Here is a 23,991-nt window from a genome sequence, read left to right as displayed (position 1 = left end):
GTAATGTTCATACTTGTCAACATTGTTGAAGAAGAACAAGACATTACGCAAATATAAGACAGCAAATTAATACAGAAGTGACATTGGCAGTGTTCCTTTATAAAAAAATCATACATGCTTGACTTTTACGAAATTAAATACTTTATCAACTGCAGAAAAAAAATTCACTCCGCCGTCATCTGCTGTCGCCCGCGCCACTATAGCTTCTGGCGCCATTTTAAGAAATCAGCCGGCAACAGTTACGAAAGGTTCTACTAGATAGGTTCCACGTTCTGCTTGGAACGCACGTGGAGTTGGGAAACGCGGTTCTATAAACGTTGAAGTAGGGCGCCTCGATTAACGCGCGTCTTCGCCGTACGGCAGCGTTGGCATCGAGACACCCAGTTTGGAGCAGTGGAACGCGGGAAATTTAAAATGATTTAAGCAAACCTTTGGCGTATTTACCTTGGGAGGAGCGCGACGCAAGAGGAACAACATGAGAGGTGAGCGGGAAAGCGAAGGGAGGCATTTACTTGGCAAAAGACGTTTAAGACTATCGTCTTTTGACGACATTTGCAACGAAAGGAGCAGATACGCGGCCAATTTTTTCCCCCGCATCCTTTATTCGATCTAATCTAGCCACAGCAACTGCGAACGCGGGAGCGTTGGCTCTCTTAAAACGTGCACGACACACTGGCTTTCCACCGCATTCGCTGGTGTAACTGGGCCCCCACCCTCTGACATCACTGCGGCAGCCCTACGGCCTTGAATCTAGTCGGTGTTTAACCGCGTTCAACCACGTTTTTTTTTGCGTTTCTTTCGCGTACCGTAAATTTTTTTGAGGTAGTGTGGCGAGGCGTTGCACACAATGGTTCCCGCACTGAGGCCCACTACACGATGTGCGAACACATCGGCCTCGGTCATATTGTGCGTCGTCAAAATGACGGTGTTTTTCCCCCGGGACTGTAGCAGGATATCCCAAATTATTCGAGTGTTCCGCTGGTCCAGACCGGACGTCGCCTCGTCGATAAGCACCACCTGGTAATGAGGAGAGAAACAGAGGCCGTGTCACTTCAAATTCAAATTCAAGTTCCTCTTCATTCAATATCCCACGATTCAATATTCAATACCACACAAAAAGCCAAAAGTAGGTTTGACTGGTCCCGTGCCGCCCGCTTTGCAAACAGTAGATGTCGCACAGCGTACTTCAATTAGCGTATTTGCAGTACAGTGCATCAGTTGAACAATAATAAATACAAATAGCAATCCTGAAACAAAAACAAAAACAAAATTGCGCTGCTGAACTAGTTGAAACGTAAAAGAAAAATACACCGCTAGATCTGTGTCGCCCGTACATATATAAGTATTATCCATGAAAACTGAGTCCGAAATTTGACATAAATAGCTACTCAAAGACAGAAAGCACAAAAAAAAAAAACGCATCACGAGAGCACACAAAAAAAAAAACGCATCAGGCGAGGAATAAAAAAAAAGCACCATTCAGACACAGAAAAGTCACGCACTAGTGGGGAAACGCAAACTCATTTATAATCGTATATCGTAAAGCCAGGCAAGACTCCACAGCGCTAAGACCCACGGACGCCGTTGAACGGCCTGCGAGGTGGGATACATTACACAAACACTTCAGTAACTTCCTCATTCTCCAATGCTACAAGAACTCGTTATTCGGTACTGAGTACTGAGAATGCCACTCAAGCAGAAGTTCACGTCCTGTACGCGCTTCGTTTGCACAGCACTGGCACTTCATTTTTCTAAATAAAACACCACCGTTGTTCTGCTAAGCCCAAGGACGCGGCCGCGGCTGCCGCTTTTCTGATGGAGACGAAAAGCGAAAACATCCGTGTGTTCGAGATTTGGGCGCACGTTAAATCAAATCTAATTGAATCAAATCAAAGGTTTATTTGTTTGAACCCATGGTTGGGTTTACATCAGGCGAAAATCAGTTGCGTACTGCTTGAGGGTGGCTAAAGCAGTACGCAAGATCCCCGTGTGGTCAAAATTAATCCGGAGCCCTCCATTACGGCGCGCCTCATCGCCTGTGTAGCGCCGATGCGTTAAACCTCACAATCGGATCAAATTAAACCCCTCAGTGAAAGGGGTTACCATAAATCTCAACTGCGCTGTCGTAACGTGCGCTTATCTAGGAATTAGACCATAATATCGTGTATGAGTTTGTCTAGGTTTTTATGAAAAGCGGAAAATAATAAATTGGCTTGTTGAATCTCCCACTCGTTTTTATCTCCTCCTCTCCGCACAAGAAAAATCGACACCTGAACACGTTTCCTTGGCGCTCTTTGCCCTTAGTCGGCCTTGCACCATAAAAGTTCATTCATCATCATCACCACCACCACCACCTTAGTACTACCAGGACTCTGGCACTACTTATACCGTAGTGCGTGAAAGAGCATTAGTGCTCAATTATGAAGCATTAATAGCTGGTGCCTTGCGAGCTGCCATGTTTTATAAGTACTAATGTTGTAAACGGTTCAGTGTTCATCGCCGCACACACTGTACCGATAAAATCGGCAGAACAAGAGTCGAGTGAAATGCAGCGCGTTCCTTCTAAGCACGTTGATCACGTTGTGCCTACAGTAGCATGCGTCCCGTAGCAAGCTTGCGTATTCTCATTATCATCATCATCATCGCCACCATTATTTTTACCTTTGCGACAGTCTTTTCTTCGGTAACTATGAGAAGCTTGGCAGCTGTGTTAGCCCTTCTTATGCGCTGTTAGCGGGCGTATGCGTCGCTACTCACCTAATTGCTAGTTTTGTAACTACCATAGTCAAATTTGCCCTGTCGTACTGAGCACAAGTTTCTAAAACACGTTGTAAGTCGAAGACCACAACCCATTAGCTAGGCCTACCATCAGACAGCCAGAATCATCGCGCTCTGTCGGCCATCCAGCTCCCTCACTGCTCGTATTGCACTCAGGAGGACCTTGGTTCGAATCCCACCTGGCACGAAGTTTACCAAAATTTCTTGTCACGCCATTCAGTTCTACTCTGCGTTTATAGGAGCATCCTCGAGAACTCTGGCGCCATTCCGAGTATTTATTGACCCCTATATTATTCGAACAGTCCGCCACTTTTCGTACCTTCCGTCGGCCATTTTTTTGAACCACGGAGGCGAGATTTGTGACCAACATATTGAACTAATGCTTTTGCAGTAAAATTAATGCGTTAGATTATGGAAGTCACCTAGGAAACAAATTACTCGCGAAATACGGTTGAAGACACGCTCTAGCATTGATGAGGTGACGTCGGACACACATTTCGTGGAATCACTAAGCTGTCGATATGAGAGTAATAGCAGATTTCAGAGCAAAAGGGCGCTATATTCTTCATTTGCAGTTGCAGAAGGTGTCACGTCTTATTACACTATGGAAGCTTCTAATTGGCGTAAGCCAATCAGGATATTATTAAAAAAAAGTATCTAACCGGAAAGGACACTGCGGGATGTCTCCTGCCGCAAGCACGTGCCATCTACCCCAGCGTCTATATGACTCCAATAAATGCCCACTATACAGCGGTCACGCCACCCTCCATCGAGTCTCATGATCCTATTCACAAATACAAGTATATAGCACCATCCAGTTCCCAACTCAACAGAACCTCCGAGAAGTGGGAAGCCGTGCTGTCTAGCTGATATGGTCCTGCGGGTCATTAGATTGTCGCAGGATTGTGGCTTGTTTCTGTCTTCCCGTCCTTTCTAGTTTTTGCGCTGTTGTTTTTATGATGGATTGCAAAAGGAACTCCGGAAGGAGGGCCCCTCTCCCCTTGAAGCTTACTGGTAATTCGGCTTACATGAATCACGTGTATCTCTGACCGCTCTCTAACACTCGTAATTATCTCCGCATTGTAAAGTGTCCCACTCAGCAGACCATCTATTTTATTAGTGCTCTATAAAAATACTGTTATGTTTCCAAGAGAGAACCACTCATAGTTTAGTAATCTAACGCGAGTACCACCTACAGTGGTTAGCAATACGGGCGACTCCCGTTAAGACGAAGCGCATGGGGACCGAAATTAAGCTAACTTTTAATTAAACGGAAAGCACAATAGACGCATTTCCATTAGACCGCAACACGTCTCCCTCCTTGATTTTGTTCATAATCCACTTTCGTCGGCAGTTCGAGCATACGACGTGTTGCCTGAAAGTTCATATTTGTCGTTAAATTCGAAGCCAGAAGCCTCCACATGAAAACTTCTCACACGGAGCTGTGCGCAACAAAGAAGGCTGAACAGCTGAAAATTGAGGGATTCGTACGCTGGCGCGTGTATCAGCAGACCGGCCGATTTACAAGGCGCTACCTCATTTGCGATGGCGCCGACACATTGCAGAGCACGGCGGTGTTTTGGCGATTAAATGTTTAAAGTGCAGAGCACTTTATGGGCTCTCCTTCTCGTCTTAGCTCGTGAACGGTCGGTGTGACTTCCGAAATCAGGCGGCGCAGCGAGATAACGGACCCAAGTAGAGCCTTCTGTACCGCGTCAGGGAGTGTCGCTGAGGCTTCGAAAACCACGCGGTTTAAATTTAGTCATAACCGTTCACACCTCGTGAACCGCTTGCGCTTGTCATACATCTCCCCGTTATTTAGAGCAAAGAAAGTTGCAGGCACATTTTACGCAAACTCTGTGTTTATAATCGGAAGCCCCCACGTTCATTTAGTTAGGAACGCTCGTTTGGTTGGTTGTTACGATAGTAAGCGAAAAAAAACGTAAGAAAAAGAATGGCGCGTTCGAAATGGCACAGAAAGGCTCCAGCCCCGCAAGAAAAAAAAAATGGCGCGTTGGAAATGACGCAAAACAGCTCCAGCATACGAAATTAAAGCAAGCGCAAAAAATTCACAGCATATCCACGGGGTGAATGATGATGAGTGGGCGAAGCTCCTGAGGGGAAATGATCGGTAAAACCGTGACTCTTCAGTGAAAGTTGGCCCACTACATCTGTGTCCGAACGTAACGTCTAGAAAGTCTCGCTTAAACCGCGCGTCGGCACCTTGGGGCTGAGCTCGCCTGATGCGTTTTGCAGACGCCTCACGAGCTCTCACTGCATCGGGGTCTGCCTGCCGATACGCGCGCTTTCTCGCCGCTTCCCGTTCTCTGACGTTTTGGAGATCCTCTTCGCGCCGCAGCCGTGCCGCTTCGCGTACGGCAGGGTCCTCGCGCCGTTGCCGTGACGCTTGGGCCTCTCGTTCTCGAACGCTGGGATCTTGGCGGCGTCGTCGCGCAGCCACCCGACACGCTTCGGCCTCCCGCTCTCGTACGGCAGGATCTTGGCGGCGGCGTCGCGCAGCTTCACGGAGCGCTTCTGCCTCGCGGGCTCGCACATCTGCAGCCTTATCCATCGGGCGACTCCGAGCGCGCGCCAACAGCGAACGGATTTTATTACAACGCTCCCCGCCATCTAGTAAACAATCCAAGAACTAAACTAGAGGTAGCCACGCCATCTAGTAAACAATCCAAGCGCATCTTTTCATCATAGGTCGGCAAAACAGAAAGAACTCACTCAAACTCAATCACATTTTTTTTCATTCACGCTGTACTCAATCGAACTCAGACTCAAAAAGTTCGTCTGTTCACAAAATCACTCGTACTCACTCATCAAATACTCATTTGTAATCGTACTCACTTGTACTCAAACTCATTTGTCTTCACGAGTATTCGTACTCAATCTGTACTCATGAGTACTGAATCTGTACTCATGAGTACTCACTCTGTACTCATGAGTACTCAATCTGTACTCATGAGTACTCAATGAGTACTACTGCTCATGAGTAATACTCATGAGTACTACTCATTTTTCACTCATGAGTACTACTCATTCTGCACTCATGAGTACTACTCATTCTGCACTCATGAGTACTCAATTTGTATTACTCACGAATAATCAACTTATCTGCACTGTTAGCTAGGTCGTAGCTCGAATGAAAGACGAAGTAGAAAAAATAAATTGTTTAATTGATTAGAAAAACACAGGTTACATATAAATCAGGACAGAGGAAGAAAACGTCTGACGCGGTGCACTGTCGTTGGGCGACTTACTGCGCGAAGGCAAGTACATGTGACAAATCAAAACGGAACGTAAGCACTCGCGTTGCGTCTGGTGTCTCCTCTTGTTCTCAGGCCGGGTCGGGCTCAGGGGAGCTCGGGGGTTGTCGGTGCAGCCGTGGCCGTAAACTGTGTTTTTCTGCGTGTCTTCGGGTGGCAGCATTTGTCGTCCGTTTTCTTGTTTGCACTACTGTTTGCACTACTGTATTCAGGAATGCATATACTCAAGAGTGCAAGCACTCGCAAAAACAGTATTCATGAGTATTGTACTCATGAGTGCTGTGTACTCATGAGTGATGTGTACTCATGAGTACTGTGTACTCATGAGTGCTGTGTACTCATGAGTGCTGTGTACTCATGAGTACTCATACTCATTAGTACTCAAACTCATGAGTACTCATACTCATGAATACTGTACTCATGAGTACTCATACTCATGAGTAGTGTACTCATGAGTACTGTACTCACGAGTAGTGGACTTACCCCTATACTCACTCGTCATCGTACTCACTATTTTTTTCTGGGTGTGTGATCACTCATCATCGTACTCACTCGTGAGTTTGAGTACAAATGAGTACAAATGAGTGTACTCACGAGTGAGTATGCCGACCTATGCTTTTCATCATATACAAGTACCGCCATATAGTAAACAATCCAAGAACTAAACTAAAGGTGGCTACATACATACGTCGAGGATGGACAGACCCACGCCCTAAGGAGCTTCGCCCCTAAAAGAACGGAACTCCCGCTGGCGAAGTTTCAGGCAGGGGGAGGGTGAGTACTGCGAAGGCGGGAAATTTGAAATGCATTGGGTTCAGCAGTGAGCGGATAACGGCGCTGCAGCCCATCATGGCGAATCACTGCTTTGCACTTTCGACAGCTTTCACATTGAGTGGAACGGCTTTAATTTCTTTAATTGCTGAGCAATGACGGCCACATTGATTTTTATCCAAAATAACTTCCAATGAAGCGGTATACTGGGTCTTGGCATCACATAAAGGGCAATTTCTTCGATTGAATTGCATGTAAAATAACCGTGACCAGTTGATTACTTCCAATTAACGAAAATTTCAATTAGGCAACTTTAAATTATCGAGAGTCGCCTGTTTATAAACTGCACACGTGTTGCAGCTTTTTTTTTCAGAATTAGATTAGTGGCTTTGTTAATTGCCTAGATGTGTTAGTTTTGCTCTCAACGAATTGCTTTCAAAATCAATTTTTGCGAGCATTTTCTTTCTTTACTCACTTTTCATCCTTCTTCGGCTTGTGGACTTGACCTGGTTTGAGCTTTGTACACAAGAAGTTTGAGTTCGTCGAAAAAGTGTTGCTAACCTTTCAAGATTCAGTGGTGTACGTAACCTGATTAACTGGAACACTTTTAAAGCAAAGCTTTCTACCTCTACCCCCCAAGGGTTCTTTCGCAACCGTTGGTGTCACCAGAAAACTCCCGCGAAGAAATAAAAGAATTTACTGCACCGCCAGGAATCGAACCTGGAACTAACAGAGCAACAAAGCAAGAGCCCGTTGTCTTACCGATTAAGCTACGAGCCCACGCGGAAATCGGGAAGACAAGTGGTGCGCTCACCAAGCACATCTAGGGGTATAACCCCTGCATTCTTGCTAAATGCCACGCGAAAGCTATTAAGCGAAGCTCACACCAACCCATGTCATCTCATTTCTAGTACGCCAATGGGCCTGTGGCTTCCAGTGTTCACGTTAAAATCTCAGCTCCTTGTCGTGCCCCCTCACGCCAATCGATGCCTCAAGGAACACATTCAAATACTCCTTGATGGCCAGGCCATCACTCCAAGCCCCAGCATCAAGATCCTGGGTCTCCATCTTCAGGCCAACACCAATAGTGACGTATCCTTGTAGCGCCTCAAACACACCATCAATAAATCATACACATGATCGGGCGAGTTGCCACCAAGAAGTGAGGCCTCAAGGAACCCCATACCGTTCGATTAGTTCATGCATTTGTCCTCTCGAGAATCACTTACGTCAAGCGCACTCTCTTCTTCTCGGCAAGGAGGACGCAAACATGCCTTATATAATGATTAAAAAGGCGGTTGAGTGAGCCATTGATCTTCCAATGAGTGCGTCCACAGAGACCCTGCTTAGCACGGGGCTCTACGACACGGTGAAAGAGCTGATAAAGGGCCATCCTTCTATCCAGAAGCTCCGAATGAGCAGAACTGCGGCGGGTCGCTTTATCTTTCTCGAGGTTCGCTGGGCAGCACAGAATGTCACTCCGCAGCTCCTGGACTTTTGGCGACAAGGAACAAAGATGCTCCCTTTGCTTAGACATAGGAACCCCTCAGGCTACGCGGGTCGCCCACAAGCACGGGCTCAAGCACTCAACACCCCCTTCGGTGGGTATCATGCAGTTAGCTACACAGACCCCTCCCAACATCGAGGGCAGCAGTACGCCATCATCGTGGCTACTTTCAGAACCAACCTCCTTGCTTGTGCCTCACTCAAGACCGAAGACATGACGGCAGCAAAAGAGGCAGCAATCGCCTTGGCTCTCACTCAACCATGGGTTCGTAAAGATCTGTTTCAAAGAGTAGAGGGTAGAGGGTATGCAAAGTGAATTTCACTTCTCTCTGGTTTCAATATTTGTGGAGCGAAGTGATTGAATTATGTGACGTCGCATTGGTAAGCATTGTGGGTGCCGTTTACCGCTTTGCTTTCCAAACACATTCACAGAGTGGATTGGCGTTAATTTTTTTTCTAACAGTTTGCAACTTCTAGCACCTTTTATCTTGAGAGGAGAAATGAGACCGCGTGCTTGAAACTTCGCGAAGGCGTTTATTAAAGACTGCTTACAAGGTCTGAAGAAAGGGACTGAATTAGTCACTGCAGAGTCCAAAACTTGTAATAAAGTTTGTGGCAAGAAGTTCTTGCGCAACATACATAGGTCCAAGCACCTACCTTAGGTTTCGCTAAAAATCCAACAGCGATGCCCAGTCTCTTGAGTGACCCTCTTCTAAGATCTTCCACGAGCCTATTGCCGCTTTTTTCCAGGTTCGCCAGGACAAGAGCTTCCTCTGCGGCAGCTCTTAGGTCTTTGGGTTCCAGTTGCTTGAGCTAAAAGCAACATTGAACAGAAGCGTGGACAAACCCGAAAAACACGGACAACAATATCATCGCAAGCGAATGGGGCCAGAGTAGTTCCTTTTCAAAGTACTCTGGATCGTATCGAATAATCTTTCTTGCCACAACTTCACGTTTCAATGACATCAATTCAAGACGCCTCTGTGAGTGAGGCGGAATGAATGGTTATTTTGATAATATCACGAATAAATAAGTCTCAAAGACCAACTTGAAAAGTAAAGCGGACCACAGTGAGTTATATTTTTCGTAACAAAACTGTAATGTTGCAAAAAAAAAGAAAAACCCGCCCGCATCTTCCCACGGGGGGAACTCGAGTAAATGCGTCGCAGAGTGGTGGGGGTATCGCGTGAATGTTGCGTAATTGGGTATGGTTTGGGAATGCTTAATTGTTATTTCGTCTTTATTATTCCTATTTATTGAATGAAGGAGAAGCGAAGGCAAGGAGTGTAAAGTTAAAGTCTGTCTTTATTGCTTGGTGCCGTCAAGCAAAGCGTCAAGTCAAGCGAAAGCCAAGCAAAGACGCCCTTGACTGAATTCCGAACGCGCGCTCCGCCGCTTATATACACACCGCCCGCGTTCGAGGGAGAGGAGTACGGGGGAGAGACGCGCATGCGCACACTTCCGTACACAAGCGCGCGAACTTTCCACGCACCCACCACGCCGTTATCACGTGTACACGCCCTTCCGTCGTTACTGTTGAGCGCGGCGGAGCGCACGGGTAGCTACGACGCATGCGCGCACAGACGCGCTCCCCCCGCACCGCCGCAGCTGTTGTTGAGAGCGACGGAGCGCACGGGGTACACGCGCTTCTCCCGCACCGCCGCACCTGCTGTTGAGAGCGAGGAGGGTACGGGGGAGAGACGCGCACCTGCGCCTCGACGCGACGCGCATGCTCAGTGAGCGTGTGGACGGCGCCGACAACATCGATGAGTGACATCGCGAGCCTAAGAAATGCTCCGCATTTAAAAATGTGGTTGATCCCTCTTCCATAGGAACGGGTTCCACAGGAGCAGTTGAATGTTTATTGTGCATCGATTTATATTTCGTCGGTATGGCACAGTTATACGCATCAACGTTAGACACTGGATTGCACGCGCCGGAGCATTGCGTAAATCCGACTGAAACCACAGGCGCTCGCATACCATCCGTGCGAACGAAACCAAACGGGTTGTCAGCGAGTCGTTTGGTGAACACACGGTCCGCTGCAACGAAAGGAGCAGCGGACCGGGTCACGACCGCGGCATTCGCAAGTCGGCGTCGTTGGCTTACAGGCTTCCCCGCAACTTACGCTGCGCGTCCCCCAAACACGTCGGCTCTGGCATCGAGGCGCCAGCTGTCGGCGCTCAATAGCGTCATGATGCACTACTTCGCTTCGCCTCTCCTACACGGCAGCACCATCTGAAGAAGGATATAAGGCGCGTTCGTCCTCCTATTTACGCCTTTGTTCATAGCGCAGATTGGAGCGCGTTTCGTACCTCCCGTTGCGGCGAAAGAGTTCGTGGGTCAAACCCCGGCGCAGCCGCGTCAACGGAAGTTTTTCTCTCGATGTCATTTCCGTGACGGATATGACGTCAGTGACATCGTGGGGGACCCCGGCATAAAACACTTTCGTGTTAAAAAAAAACACGCAGGAAGACGGAGACGTACATCAAGGGCGTAGCCGGGGGAAGGTGGGTGGGTGTTTGGGTGTCAGAACACCCCCCGAAATTATCTGAGCGGTGCATTCCCCCGTACTGTAACCTCCGCATTTCGGCTTTTCTTAGTGCACTCTGTTCGCGCTCCGAGTCGGCATATTAATATGTCAAAACAAAATAAGAAACTCCCCTCGGCATTATCGCTTTTTTTTTCGTGGACGCTGTTCACAATCTGCATCGGTATATTAATACGTAAAAAAAATAAGAAAATGAAAATAAAATGATGTTTTCAAGCAGGTTATCTTGACTTCAGGGAGTGTTTTTTGGCGGCGGCGTATACACCCGCGAGACACATTTTTGGCTACGCCACTGGCGTACACAAAGGACAGTCAGGTTCCTCTTTCCCTGTTAAGTTTTTCTTAAACTTGTTTTACCTACAATATCTTTTCTCGTGAATTCTTTCGTAGGATATCTTTTCTCGTGAGTTAAAACAGGCTCCACTAATTGGCCTTACTGCCCGTCTTACGTAAATGCTCGTTGTTTTTGCTTGGAGCTTCTACAGTTGTCTTTTAGTTGGGGTCAGGTAGACTATGGACAGTTACCACAGCCCTTACAAACGAGCCCAAATATCTGCCACACACGGGCGCTTTCAACGTCAGTTTTATTCAAAATGCTTAAAAGAGAACTTAGTTGAGGTCAAGTACGAGTACGACAACAATAGTAACCATACTGGTGGCCAACTATCCCAAAAGTCCCCTTTGCATGCAGATGGAGTGTGAGGTGGGCAAGTTGGTACTGGTTCATAATATACAAACAGCACAAAGACAACGAACTTTAAAGAAGGGGAAGACCGCGTGCATCCTGTCTGCCCCTTTATCTAAGTCCGTCGTCTTTGCGCGGTTTGCGCATTATGCGCCTCATACATGGCTATTCTTGTTTGTTCGACCGAGCTGTAAACTTGCCACTCAGTTGTGGGCAACTACGGCTACTGCCGATATACCATACAAGCTACCGACTGCCCCAAATGTGGCGTGTACTCGACTGTTTTTTTTTTTTTTTCGTGTTTGACTTCAACTGCAAGCTTGCCGCTTAGTTGAGTTAACTATACGGCTGGTCCCGCTATACCCTAGAAGTCGCAAACTAGGCCAAATGTCCCTCGTACACGAACACTTTTAGATGCGACTGTATCTCATTCACTCGCCTTGTCCCTCCATACGGCGTTGTTGTCCGTCCACACCCCTCCCCCATTCTCCTCGCCACGCGAGCTGCGCTCTCCGCCGCTCACCCCCTCTCCTCTCCGATAGCGAACACTCTCTCGCAAAGGGCATTGGATTGGATTCGATTGGATTGGCTTGGATTGGCTTGGCTTGAATTGGATTGGATTTGGATTGTATTGGATTAAAGTGGATTATGTTGCGTCATAGCCGCGCCACGTTGCGTCATAGCCGCGGCAGGGGGTTCACGGCACGTTTCACGCGATGGGAGAATCAACCTAACGGAAACAACAACGGAACCCCCTATGAGTCGCACCTACACACTGGTTCCCGCGAAGAAATTTTTTTCTATGACCTTATTCCCACAACTAAACTTGTCCCCTAGTTTACACGGAGTACGGCGACCTTCTGTTAGATGTAGGGAAATTAAGGGTGAAAATGATATCCGAAAGAATAAATCCCAGAGCGCTTACCGTGCCAAAGTATATCAGGTGCTCCCAGACGGTGAGATCGCTAAAAAGCATGTCACGCTGAGGGCAGTAGGTCATCACCGAGTGGACGATGCTCGCGTATTTGACCACATCGTAGCCATAGACGTATACTTTGCCGGAGGATGGCTTCACCAAGCCTGCAAAGGAAGGGAGGGTCGCTGCCATTTCCCGTTATCTTCAAGAGGGGCACCTTAAATAATTTGTCGCCCAAGGAAAAATATTCGACGGAAATTTCAGTTTGGGAGGAATTGGAAAAAAACTGTGGTTGATTCCTCTGCCGTAGGAATCGGTAAAACCCGAAAGTGAAACGTGCAGCGAAATATGCAGCTGAGCATGATTTGCGGGACCGTGGCTGTCTTGTGGGTGTGCTTGGCGAGCGATGTCCTGCTGGCGGGTCGCTTCGCAAGTGTGTACTGGCGTCATTTCCGTTAAGGATGGGATGTCAGTGAAATCTTGGTGTATCCCGGCATAAACCACTTTCGTGTTAAAATAAAAAACCCGAAAACGAACAACCCTAAGTATACCGTACTCTTTGTTACTGAAGGTTGCTTCCCCGCAAGAAGACCCTGTGTGCCGGGTGCATCCTTTACAGGCCGCTTGCTTCGTTGTACTGGCGTCATTTCGGTGACGGATATGACGTCAGTAAAATCTTCGTGTGTCCGGGAATAAAACACTTTCGTGTTAAAAACAAAACATGACGGTAGGTGTCCAGTGACTCGTGCGGGCGCATGAACCCCACGCACACAATACACTCCTCACAACTTGTGGAGGGAACTATAAGTAATTGTCTCTTTGAGGTCAAGGATCATGAAGCTGGTATGGCTCACTGTGCTTCTTAGCGAGAAATTATGAGTGCAATTTCTTAAGATAAAAAGAGCAACTTTTGCTCCTTAAACAGGTCGTCGTGAAGTAGCCCCTTTGGAAAAGGAACGATCGGTAGTTCTTCCAGAGGCCGTCACAAACCAGAAAGAGGGCCACTAGGATTTCTTGGGCGTAGGACCAGGACCAGGCGTGGCCAATCCTCCCAGGAAAGGATGTTAAAAGGCAAGGAAGGGGGTTTGGTTTGGTGATTGGTGCCCCCAGTAGCGGAAGCTAAGTAACAGGCAAATGGGACACGAGGTGCTTGGCCACGTAATGTATCTAGCCTATACGCGGTGGGTGAAGAGGTTTTAGCTTGCTGGGCCATGAACGAGACTTTACAAGAAACAGATTGAGTATTGAGTAAAATCGCCGACTGACTCGTTTCATATGTAGATGTCGGTAGAGGTCTGTTGACCGTAAGGCCCCTTAGTTGACCAGCAAAGAGGGGGACGCAGGCATGGGCGATACAGGGAAGCGTTTGATCTCGGTGTTGTTTGTGGTACGTGTTGGTGTGGCCATCGATGAATACCAGCATGGGGGTAGGGCGGTTGAAGTAATCTAAGTTCGGGCCGGGTGGTATCTGTTGTCCATAAAGTGGTCTATTCTCGCGCTTCGAGCTATGATGATGATGAATAAACTTTGAGTAGGAGATTGCTGGCACTCCCATACCATGTGGTACAGGGTGCCTGGTTGGGGGCAGGATCTGCATGTGGCAGGGTGTAGAGTGGGATACATGGCATGTAGCGGGGTGTTATGTGGGTAGGAGTTAGTCTGTAGTCGCCGGGAGGTAATGAGATTCATTACGAGAGAAGTTCGGGTGGGGGAATGAGTATTTGCGACGCTCGTTCCTATAGTGGGCGAGTATTTCGGCGTTTGTTTTCTGTCCTTCGAGCTAAAAAACTTTTTTTCGGGGAGAGGGTGAGAGGGGCGGCCTTCTTCGTGTGACAGGGCAGCTAAGTACTTCTTCTAAAAGCAGAACCATATATAATGCCAGCTTAAAATGCAGACAAATACCTTAAAGGAGGGGAATGGAAAAGGAAATGGAGCAAAGCACTCACCAGCGATCACGTTCATGAGGGTCGTCTTGCCGGCGCCGTTTCTGCCCACAAGAACCGTGACTTGGTTTTGAAACGCCTGGAAGCTGATACACTTCAGTGCTTCGTGGCCACCGTAGGACTGCGAGGGATTATCAGGGGCACAGTTACTTCATCACTGCTATTAAGCCACATTCTGAGAGAGAAATCACTTATTTTGCTTTGTGTATACGTAATGACGCACGGTTCTGACACAGGCTTCAAGATGGCGGCCCGGGTGACCAAAACTGAGTCTGAACTTCCGGTTCCGAGCTGCAATATTGTTTCGTAAGATAGGTACCCCGGTACTCCCGGCGCGATGAAAAACTTTAAAGGGACCCTGCAACACTCTTTGTGCAGTGCAAGTAAACTTGCGCGACGTTTAGATTACACTGCCAGGAATACCTGAGCCAAATATTAAGCGGGCTCGTGAAGCGTGGAGGGCGCAAATTGCTGTGAAAGACGACGCGGAAAAACCAACCGCGCTCTCTTAAAATCTCCTAATTTTGCACCCCTGGCATGGCCTAAACGACGTCATTGAGGCCATGGCTGTCCTATTAGCCCTCGCTGGTCAACTTCGCGGCATACTTCTCGCATTTCCTGTGACGATCCGCCGTCGTCGGCGCTGTGTACCAACCTCTCCTATGCCTGAACATGTACGCAAAGTTTTGGCGTTTATTTTGTGTTTTTAGTGCGCGCGAAGATTGAGCCATGAGCTTAATACGCCCCGCCCCTTTCAATGAGACCACTGGACAACAAACGTATATGGTTTCAAAAACGCCCTACCAGCCTGAGTGCGCACTTGTGAGCAGCCAGCCATGCCTGCTTTTTTGTCGCACCAGACCGGAAATAGACGCCTCCGAGTTGCGGAGAAAAGGAGAAAACTCCCGGGCCTATGATATATCGAAGGCCGCCGAAAAGAACGCCGCGAGCCCCCCCCCCCCCCCCTTCCCCCCCCCCTCTTTTTCCTGGAGAGAGCGCGCAGCTTTCGTCGCGTTGTCCGCGGTCGAGTTGAGAGGGAGCGATTATGCGCGATTTCTCATCGCACGTATATAGTTTCGGTGATAGTGAGCGCGGATTTTCATAGTTCTTGCGGGAGGAGATTGTCGGGACACTAAACTTTACCCCCCAAAACATTCCGAGTAGTCGATGGCAAGTGCTGCAGGGTCCCTTTAATTAAACGTACTCGTATACCGCACCCACCCCCCTCTCTAAACTGAGTTAGAAGGTACAGAACCACTCTTATTTACGAAAAAAATGCCAGAATTAAAAAAAAAATCAAGGGTCTTGAAAAAAATATTGACATTGCTGGAGCCCTAACCTGGGATGTTCGTTCCTAAACCCCCGATTCTACTCCTAGGTTAGAGAGTCTGTACAGCGGAGCTCCTTTAGCAGTTTCATAAAAGAATCAAAACAGTTCACCAAGAGAATCAGTAGATGGCGCTGGGTGTGCACCGGAAATGCCCGACTTGTACCCACAAGGGAGCGGATTTTCGCTTCTGAGCTGCCCAGTGCGCTACCCCTACTCTTACGCATTCTGACGAAAGGAAAGTCGTGTAGGGGGCGTCCCCAGTGTTAGTGGATAAGTGTGCACGTTGTCGCCACATAGAAGAACATTCGAGGAGAGATACTGCGCCTCCCATCTACTTCCAAAGGGCGTCCAGTACTAGAGCGGTTGAAACCAAGGAGGTTGTTTATTGAAATAAAATCAGGGGTGGTGCCTTTAGCATAGCGCTGCGCGTTTTCCCGCATCGACAGCTCTGTTGACCACCGTAAGATATACACAGGCGAACTCGCTGCTTGAACCATATCTTACGTCAAAACCTTACGCGTAAGGCAAAATTCAGTCTGCCCTCAAATATCGTAATCGATATACTAGCTTACCATCGTTTTCTCTCTTGTAAAGCCAAAAAAACGCGACCGCACTTCAGCGTCCCTGCCGGCGCAGCGCCTTTTCTACCCACGGCAATATGGCCGCCGACCGGTTCGCCCGGCTTCACCTCCCCGCGTTGCCCGCTATGGGCGGCCTCCACTCCAGAAGTTTTATACAACCTCCTTGGTTGAAACTTGTTCTGTAGAACACGAGTTTCCCTTGGCTCAGCGGTTCCGAGACTGCCTACCCTCGCTCCTAGGTTGCATGCATCGTGTGTATAGGCACGTGCGAGTAACGAGCAGTGGTACTCGCTGAGAAATACCCCAACCATTCCACTAGCGCTACTTTTTGTTGGTCGAGCCGCCTACTGAAGGTCGTGCGTCACGGAAGGGTGGGGGCAGCTTCCCACACCCACAGGTGGCCTCGCACACGGCCGGGCTAAAGGGGAGGCGCAGAGCGTGCGCTTCCGCACTAGACCGGCCCCGCAGTAGTCTCGCACGCACTAGCCCGCACTAGAATAACCGAAACCGGTTCCCAGACCCACCGACACAGGGCGCAGTTCTCTCGTAGATGCGGTTCCCTCTCCCTTCCGCTAAGAGCCTCCCTTCTCTAACGTTTAGCTACGTTTCCCTCGCGCGAACCGTACAGTTTGCGCAGCGACGGTGCTTCCGTTCTCCGGCGAGCGCCCGTTGACGTTTGGAGCGGACGCAAGTGAACCACAGCTCCACTGCAGTACACCCCCCCCCCCACACACACACAGACACACACACACACGCACACATGCACATACGCACACGCACACGCGCGCGCACGCACACACGCACACACGCGCACACACACGCACGCACGTACGCGCGCGCGCACACACACACAACACACACACACGCACGCACACAAGCACACGCACACACACACACGCACACACATGCACGCACGCACACACACACACACACGCGCGCGCGCCCGCATTGGGGGCACGTGGGTTTAGTTATGTGGACGCTGCTGAATACCTGAACAACGCAAGTTTTGCTCTTGCAGTAATCTCCCAACCGAAATCTCGGATTCCCTCTAATTCTCTCACCCTGAATTCTGTTGCAGTTCGGAAAAGGTGGCAGTCGCTCCGCGCCCTCAACCCGACCGCAACGTCAAACCTGAATCAGCAATTTGAAAACGGCCATTGAAAATTATGCTGGCGGCACTATTTTGTCCGCAGTTCCAAATTTAACACCCGAAATCCATAAAAGTGGCCTCACAAGACAAAATAAAAGTTTAATTTGAAAGAACTAGCTTTGGTAAATCACTCAAATTCATTAAAGCCGCAAAAGGCGTTTATTTACGAAAAAAGAAAATAACGCAAGACACCTTGAACTTTCCAATTTGGAGTCACAGTGACGTAATATGGGCAGCAGTGACAAGTTATGGGCACGTACTAATAACATTTTTATCGGTGTTAGCTACGTATCAGCATTCAAGTGACACGATCAAACGGAACTGGGGGCACCACTACAATCTCCGAGTTATGTTGTTTCTGCCGGTGACCTGTATCGGCGGCCGCCAGTCGCACCAACAAGATTGTGTGACGTCATACAGAAATTGCCGGAATGGGGTTGGTGAGCCACCACTGTTGAATACGTTTTCTTTATAATGTCGATTTGTTTCAAGTTTGCGATACAATCTGTATTGTGTTATCTGGACATAACAGCCTTTTGTTGAGCCCAATTTTAATTTTAATACGAAACGTGTTTTTTCTGACGTCATATCCGTCACGGAAATGACGCCAGTGCAACGAAGCAAGCGGCCTGTAAAGGGTGCACCTCTGCAGAGAGGGTCTTCTTGCGGGGAAGCAATATTTAGTACTAAGCAAGTGGCCTGTAAAGGGTGCACGCCTGCAGAGAGGGTCTTCTTGCGGGAAAGCAATCTTTAGCACTAAAGTATACTTAGGTTCGTAATAACAGCGCTACCGACACAGGCAGAAAGAAGCGCCGTGTTTGTGCCCTCTTCTTTCTGTCTGTGTCGGTAGCGCTGTTATTATGAACATGTACCAACTCGCCCAGTCTTCCGTTTTAGCTTTATACTTAGGGTTGTTCGATTTCGGGTTTTATATTTTAACACGAAAGTGGTTTATGCCGGGATACACCAAAATTTCACTGACGTCGCATCCGTCACGGGAAGGACGACACCAGTACACTATTGCCGAAGCGACCCGCCAGCCGGACGTCGCTCGCCAAGAACACCCACAAGACAGCCGCCGACCCGCCAATCATGCTCAGCTGCTGATTTCGCTGCACATTTCCCTTTCGTGTTTTACCGATCTCTATGACAGATGAATCAAACACAGTTTTTTGTGTTCATGGGCCCTTTCACGCAAAACTATCGAGTGAAACTCGGCGACACATCATTTTGCTGGTATGCATAGAGCTCAACTCACCACCGTGAGGTCCTCGACGTGCAGTACGGGGAAGACGTCCTTGGGCGCGGGCTCGAAGCGCTCGTCCTTGAACCGCAGCTCCATCGTCGGTGGTATGAGTGGCACTTTTGGAGGATACCAGCAGCTGGGCTGGAAATATTTGGAGAGATACGCACTCAGGCGCAGTCAGCGTGAACTTGCGGGGTGCGCAGTACATATCTACAGCCTCTTAAATTTTTAATAATATAGCGAGAGCGGCGACCGATTGCCATTTCAGTGCCTTATCACAGTGTTCACCGGCAAAATCAGCGAGGGTACGCGCACGCGCTTAGAACTGTCTGTTGTGGCGGCGTCGTCTGCTCCGCTGTGCTTCTCAGGGCAAAACAACCCCTGTTTTTCTTATCTTGAAACGCCGTTTCGCTGCCGCCAGAGGTAGATAAGCAGCGTGGGGCACAAAATCATTCGATGCAGTGGCAGGGGGTGTACCACTCTCAAGGGAACAGTGTAGCAGTCGGCATTCATACAGCAGATAGCCCTATGCGCGTGCGCGTACTCTCGCCTATTTCGCTGCTGAGCACGACACCGCGAGGGAGGAGCTCCGAGCCGCACTCCAGCGACTCGGTGCACCAAGCCACAAGCTGGAGGACTTCCTGTTCCCCACGGGATCGAACGCCTTACGACGGGAGGTCTTCCAGCACCTCCCCAACTTCTTGGTTGTGGCAGGACTAGTGCAGCGTTTGTAGCTGTTGAGCCTCGGACGAGACGAACGCGGCATAAACTGCGCCCCGCTCTCTTCCTTCTTTCCTCTTTCTCTCTTCCTATCCTTTGAAACCCCCCTTTCCCTTCCCTGGACTGGGTTGTATGAGGGTGAACTCCCCGACTGAGTTCAACATTATCCCCACTTCTTTTCTTTTCCCTGCTTTCTTAATGAATCCCCCCCCCCCACCCCCCGTTATATTGTTAAAAATTTTGGAGGCTGTACTATGTTGGCCATGAGGTATCACCACAGTAAGAATTCGTGGATTTTATTTCTGAGGACTACACTCTGATCGCAAGAGCAATCAAGCCTGGCGTGTGTATGATGAACCTCTGAGGCTGCCTGCAAAACAGCTGTACTACCGCTGTCCAGATGGCGCGATTGTTTTGATAAAAGACCGCGCGCAAGCTTGTCGCATGGCTATTATTGCTCACTACTTTGGTTTATTAAGCTTGTGCACTTTCTATTACCTATACACTTAGGAATCACTTACGAGAAGTTAACCTTGGAGTTTTGGTTGTATCTCGGCTATTTTCACCTGTGCATGCTCTTTAGCGAGATAAACCTTATTTCCAGCACGTGGCACCCTTTAGAAAAATGTGTTGCAGCCGTTTCACGCGCGAATAGTAAACGCTATTTTCTTAATCTAGATAGCTTAAAATGGAATCATATACCAAACAGATGCCTGGCACGGTGGACCCAGTGCGACAGGCCCACAATTCACATGGCGAGTTCCTTTGCACCTCTGTACGAATATTTTATTTCATCCGAAATTAAAGCAGATTGTTTACGCAAAATAAGACAGATTTCGCACTATGATAGAGGTGGTCGTCGGGATGGTAACACCCGCGCTGAAACTGGCATCAGAGCTCAATTCGCGAGAGGAGACACGTGATGCTCACTCCAAGTGTTAGCGTAGGGCTACGGATGAGCCTGCCTCCCAGCCGATGTTTTTGGATAAGCACGTACCATAGAGTTTCTTAGAGTATACACTAGAGAGGAATCTGGCGCTAGCGTCTATGTGGCTCACATCAAGGTCGTCTGTGTCGTCATGGACCGCCATTATACATCGCGCTCGCCTTCGTTTCACCATTGGCTTGGATTGAAACGTTTTAGTGACCGCAGATTTAAACAAAGCGCCACAAAAACGCCAAGAATAGTGTGCAATTATGTAAGTGGAAAATAAGAACAGGCTGTTTTAAAACCAAGGAAAAAAAAAGTACAGCGTATTTTTGACAGAATGGTTGTGCCAGCTATTCCGCAGGCCAAAGTTGTAGTTACGAACAATGTTAATATTTGGGGGGTAATTCATTAGTGACTGTGATTTTACTAATTTTACCATTATTTCAAAAAATTCAGAGCCCTTCCACCCCGCGAAGAGGGATGGCCAGCAAAGCTGCGGTGCCGAGCTTCAACGTGAGGTTTGACTGGGTCGTAGTAAAAGGGGTGCACGAAGCAAAACACGTTTGTTTGCAATTTGCGATTGAGCATTGTTCCTGGTTATTAACTGAAAGTCCAGTCCTGTCCAGTCACTGCTTCTCGCGCATGTTCAGCACGGCTCTTCCCGAGCCACGTGAAACGGCTATCAAGCGGCTCCGACGCAGCGTCAGACTTGGCTACTACGCAATTGAGGCGCACACCTGGGCACGCGCCGGCGCCAGTTCGTCTGCCGTGGCTATGACGCAACAAAATCCAATCCAATCCACTTTAATCCAATCCAATGCCCCTCGCGCTTGCGCAGAACGGCCCTTCACGGCACACGCGAAGCTGCTCAACCTCGGCCAGTGTAGCTTACGCTACAAAACACAGGAATCGTGGGAAGAAATTTATTATAGCGCGGGTATGGTAATCACGGCGAATGCTTTATAAAGGCCCTAGGACCGTTTTAATTTTGTTTGATTTTTTTCATGCCGCGGGGCTGTGGCGTGCAGTTTTACGGTTCCGGGGATTTGAGTGGGGCTCCGCAACGTGGCGCTACGCTCGCTAGCGATTCCTGTCTACATCGTTCTGTGACCGGAGTCAATCTGGTGGATCCTAGCCATTTACAGCTTTGCTGTAAAAATAAGTTGTTTGAAGAGTTTCCAAAGTTTTTTGAGCGTGCCTATGAAAACGTTGCTTCGTGGTTAACCGGTGCACCGCGACCGCCAGCTAGTTTAACAAGAAAAATGAAAACGTGGCGTTAAACAGTCGTGGACGATGACAAGATAGGACGCATACAAGCGCCCGTATCTGCCGTATCTTGTCTTCGTCGAAGTACGTTTTGTTTCTTCTTTTCGTCAGCTACAAATTTCGCGGCGGCAAATTACCCGCTCAGTCATACCCTCCCTGTTCTGTGGTCATACGTCCTTCGACTGCGGCATCAGCAACGTCAGGTACGATCACGCATTGCCTGCTGTTTCACTGAACACGGCTACCACAGAAACGGGAGGATTTCGGCTTCCTTGTAGCTCGTAAACGTGTTAATGCATAGTGAAGAAAGCAAATCCCAAAAACCGCTTAAGAATCGAGTTGTCATGCCAAGCCCAAGCCAAAAAGGGGGTCTTCCCATGAACCCCCACGACGACATGGCTTACGAGGCGCAGTTTTCTCTCTAGTATACTTACTAAGAAACTCTATGGCACGCACGTACAGCCTCCCAAATTTTTAATAATGTAGCGGGAGACACGGCCGATCGGCATGTCAGCGCCTTATCCCGGTGTTCAGCAGCGAAATAGGCTAGAGTATAAGCTCACGCGCATAGGGCTATCTGCTGTATGAGCGTCGTCTGCTACGCTGTTTCCTTGAGAGTGGTACATTCCCTGCCAGTGAATCTGAATGACTTCGTTCGCAAGAAATCGTAATTATTTAAAGCGCATGCGCATATCAAATGCCCTTTTTACGTATATTTACGATTACTTGCCCAATACAGCGTGAGGAATGCCACTGAAAAGATAAATAAAAGTAGAACAGGAGCGGTTTTATTGTCGGAATGGCCTTAGGCCGCTGCGCGATATAATGCGGTAAATAACAAATCTGATAAAAATAAAAAAAAACTTGTGCCCCACGCTGCTTAGCTAAATTTGGCGGCAGCGAAACGGCCCTGCAAGATAAGAAAAACCGGGGGTAGTTTCCCAGAGAACAGCGGAACAGACGACGCTGCCACAACAGATAGTTCTGTGCGCGTGCGCGTACCCTCGCCTATTTTGCAGGAGAACACCGTGATAAGGCGCTGACATGCCGATCGGTCGTCGCTCCCGGTATATTATTAAAAATTTGGGAGGCTGTACATGCGTCACATACCACCCCATCCTCATCAGGATCTTCACCATTCCCGCACCTTCATACAAATGCCGCTTTTAATAAGAGACGTTTATCCTAAAAATAACTAAAATAAATCAAACGTTTAAATAAATAAACAGAACTTGCCCTTCTACCACATAAAGAATACGTACTCAAAAACTTTAAAAATCACAACCTATGGTCTTAGGTCTGTTTTTAGACTTTCCAAATCTTTCGATAGCGTTAGTCATCACATTCTTTTCTAGAAGCTTCACCACTATGGTATCAGAGGCAATGCCCACTCCTTAGTACTGCCGCGAACCATGCAATGGGTTTGTTTATTTGTGTTTTCCTTTTACCGCCCAGCTGCGCCGGTCTGTGTTGTCTGTGCGTTAAGGGAAGCGCGTGATCCATTCTTTCTTTCTATGCCTTATGTGTTATCTCTTCTGATAGGCACAGCGTTCCGAACTAACGCGAACAGCCTAGAATAATCTTTGTTTTGGATGTAATTCGACGGTTCCAGAAACACTCGCGCCTAAATATAAATTCTCGCGGAGCCGACGCCGCGGCATTCGACTCTCGACGCTCACCTACGCACGTCATTTTCTTGACTGCTGTCTCGCCGCCTGTGTTCTTTGAGTTGTTAGGGGAGCTCAAGTTCGCTCCAATAAACTTGTTTTCTTTGAAGACAACTGCATCGTCTTTGGCTTCGTGACAGTATCTTCGCACTTACGACCCCGCTTATATGTAGGGTATATAAATTAATAAATACTCATCTTTAAGATGCTATGCAGACAAAATACAAATTTGTTTTATTCCAAAGATTTGGTGGTTTATAAGACACAATCGCTTGTTTGGCAGCAAATGTTCTGATTCAGTAAGAAAATTTAGGTAAAAATTTTGATTTTCCCGCCGAATCGTGTGTTTTCGTGACGTCTTCCATGAAGTCACAAGGAAAGGACGGGTATTAAACAAACTTCATGTGCGCCATTCGGCTCTGCAGCCGATTGCGAAGCCTTGCTTACCGTCAGTCCTACATGGTGCTGCCATACTGCGCCGCGGAGCATCGTCGGCCTTTGCTTTGTTTTTGACATTGACAGAAATGCTACTGGTAGAAAACCGCAAGAGTACTATAGGAGCACATCCCAACCTGAGGAACCCCGTCGCGGAACCGCTGTTATCCCGTATGCTCATCAGATGTCGCAATCGGCCGCCCGAGTGGGGGTACGAGTGGTTTTTTCTGCACCAAATAA

The 23,991-nt window shown here is 48.3% G+C and overlaps 1 protein-coding gene across 1 annotated transcript; it reads right to left on the bottom strand.

The window, feature by feature from the left end:
• Positions 1-771: 771 nt before the first annotated feature.
• On the bottom strand, positions 772-18,935 carry LOC144139659 (ATP-binding cassette sub-family A member 17-like). Its single transcript, XM_077671952.1, has 5 exons — positions 18,745-18,935; positions 14,429-14,546; positions 12,492-12,646; positions 8,988-9,143; positions 772-1,017 (listed from the first exon to the last, which is right to left on the bottom strand). Exons 1-5 carry the CDS (start codon positions 18,826-18,828, stop codon positions 772-774), a joined length of 759 nt encoding a protein of 252 aa, XP_077528078.1. The 5' UTR covers positions 18,829-18,935.
• Positions 18,936-23,991: the final 5,056 nt, after the last annotated feature.

Source organism: Haemaphysalis longicornis, unplaced genomic scaffold (assembly GCF_048455015.1).
Source record: "Haemaphysalis longicornis isolate Haplotype H1 unplaced genomic scaffold, Haemaphysalis longicornis Haplotype H1 scaffold_5, whole genome shotgun sequence".
NCBI lineage: Eukaryota > Metazoa > Arthropoda > Arachnida > Ixodida > Ixodidae > Haemaphysalis > Haemaphysalis longicornis.
Note: the sequence above shows the minus strand (reverse complement) of the source record. Positions and strands in the feature narration are given on the sequence as shown.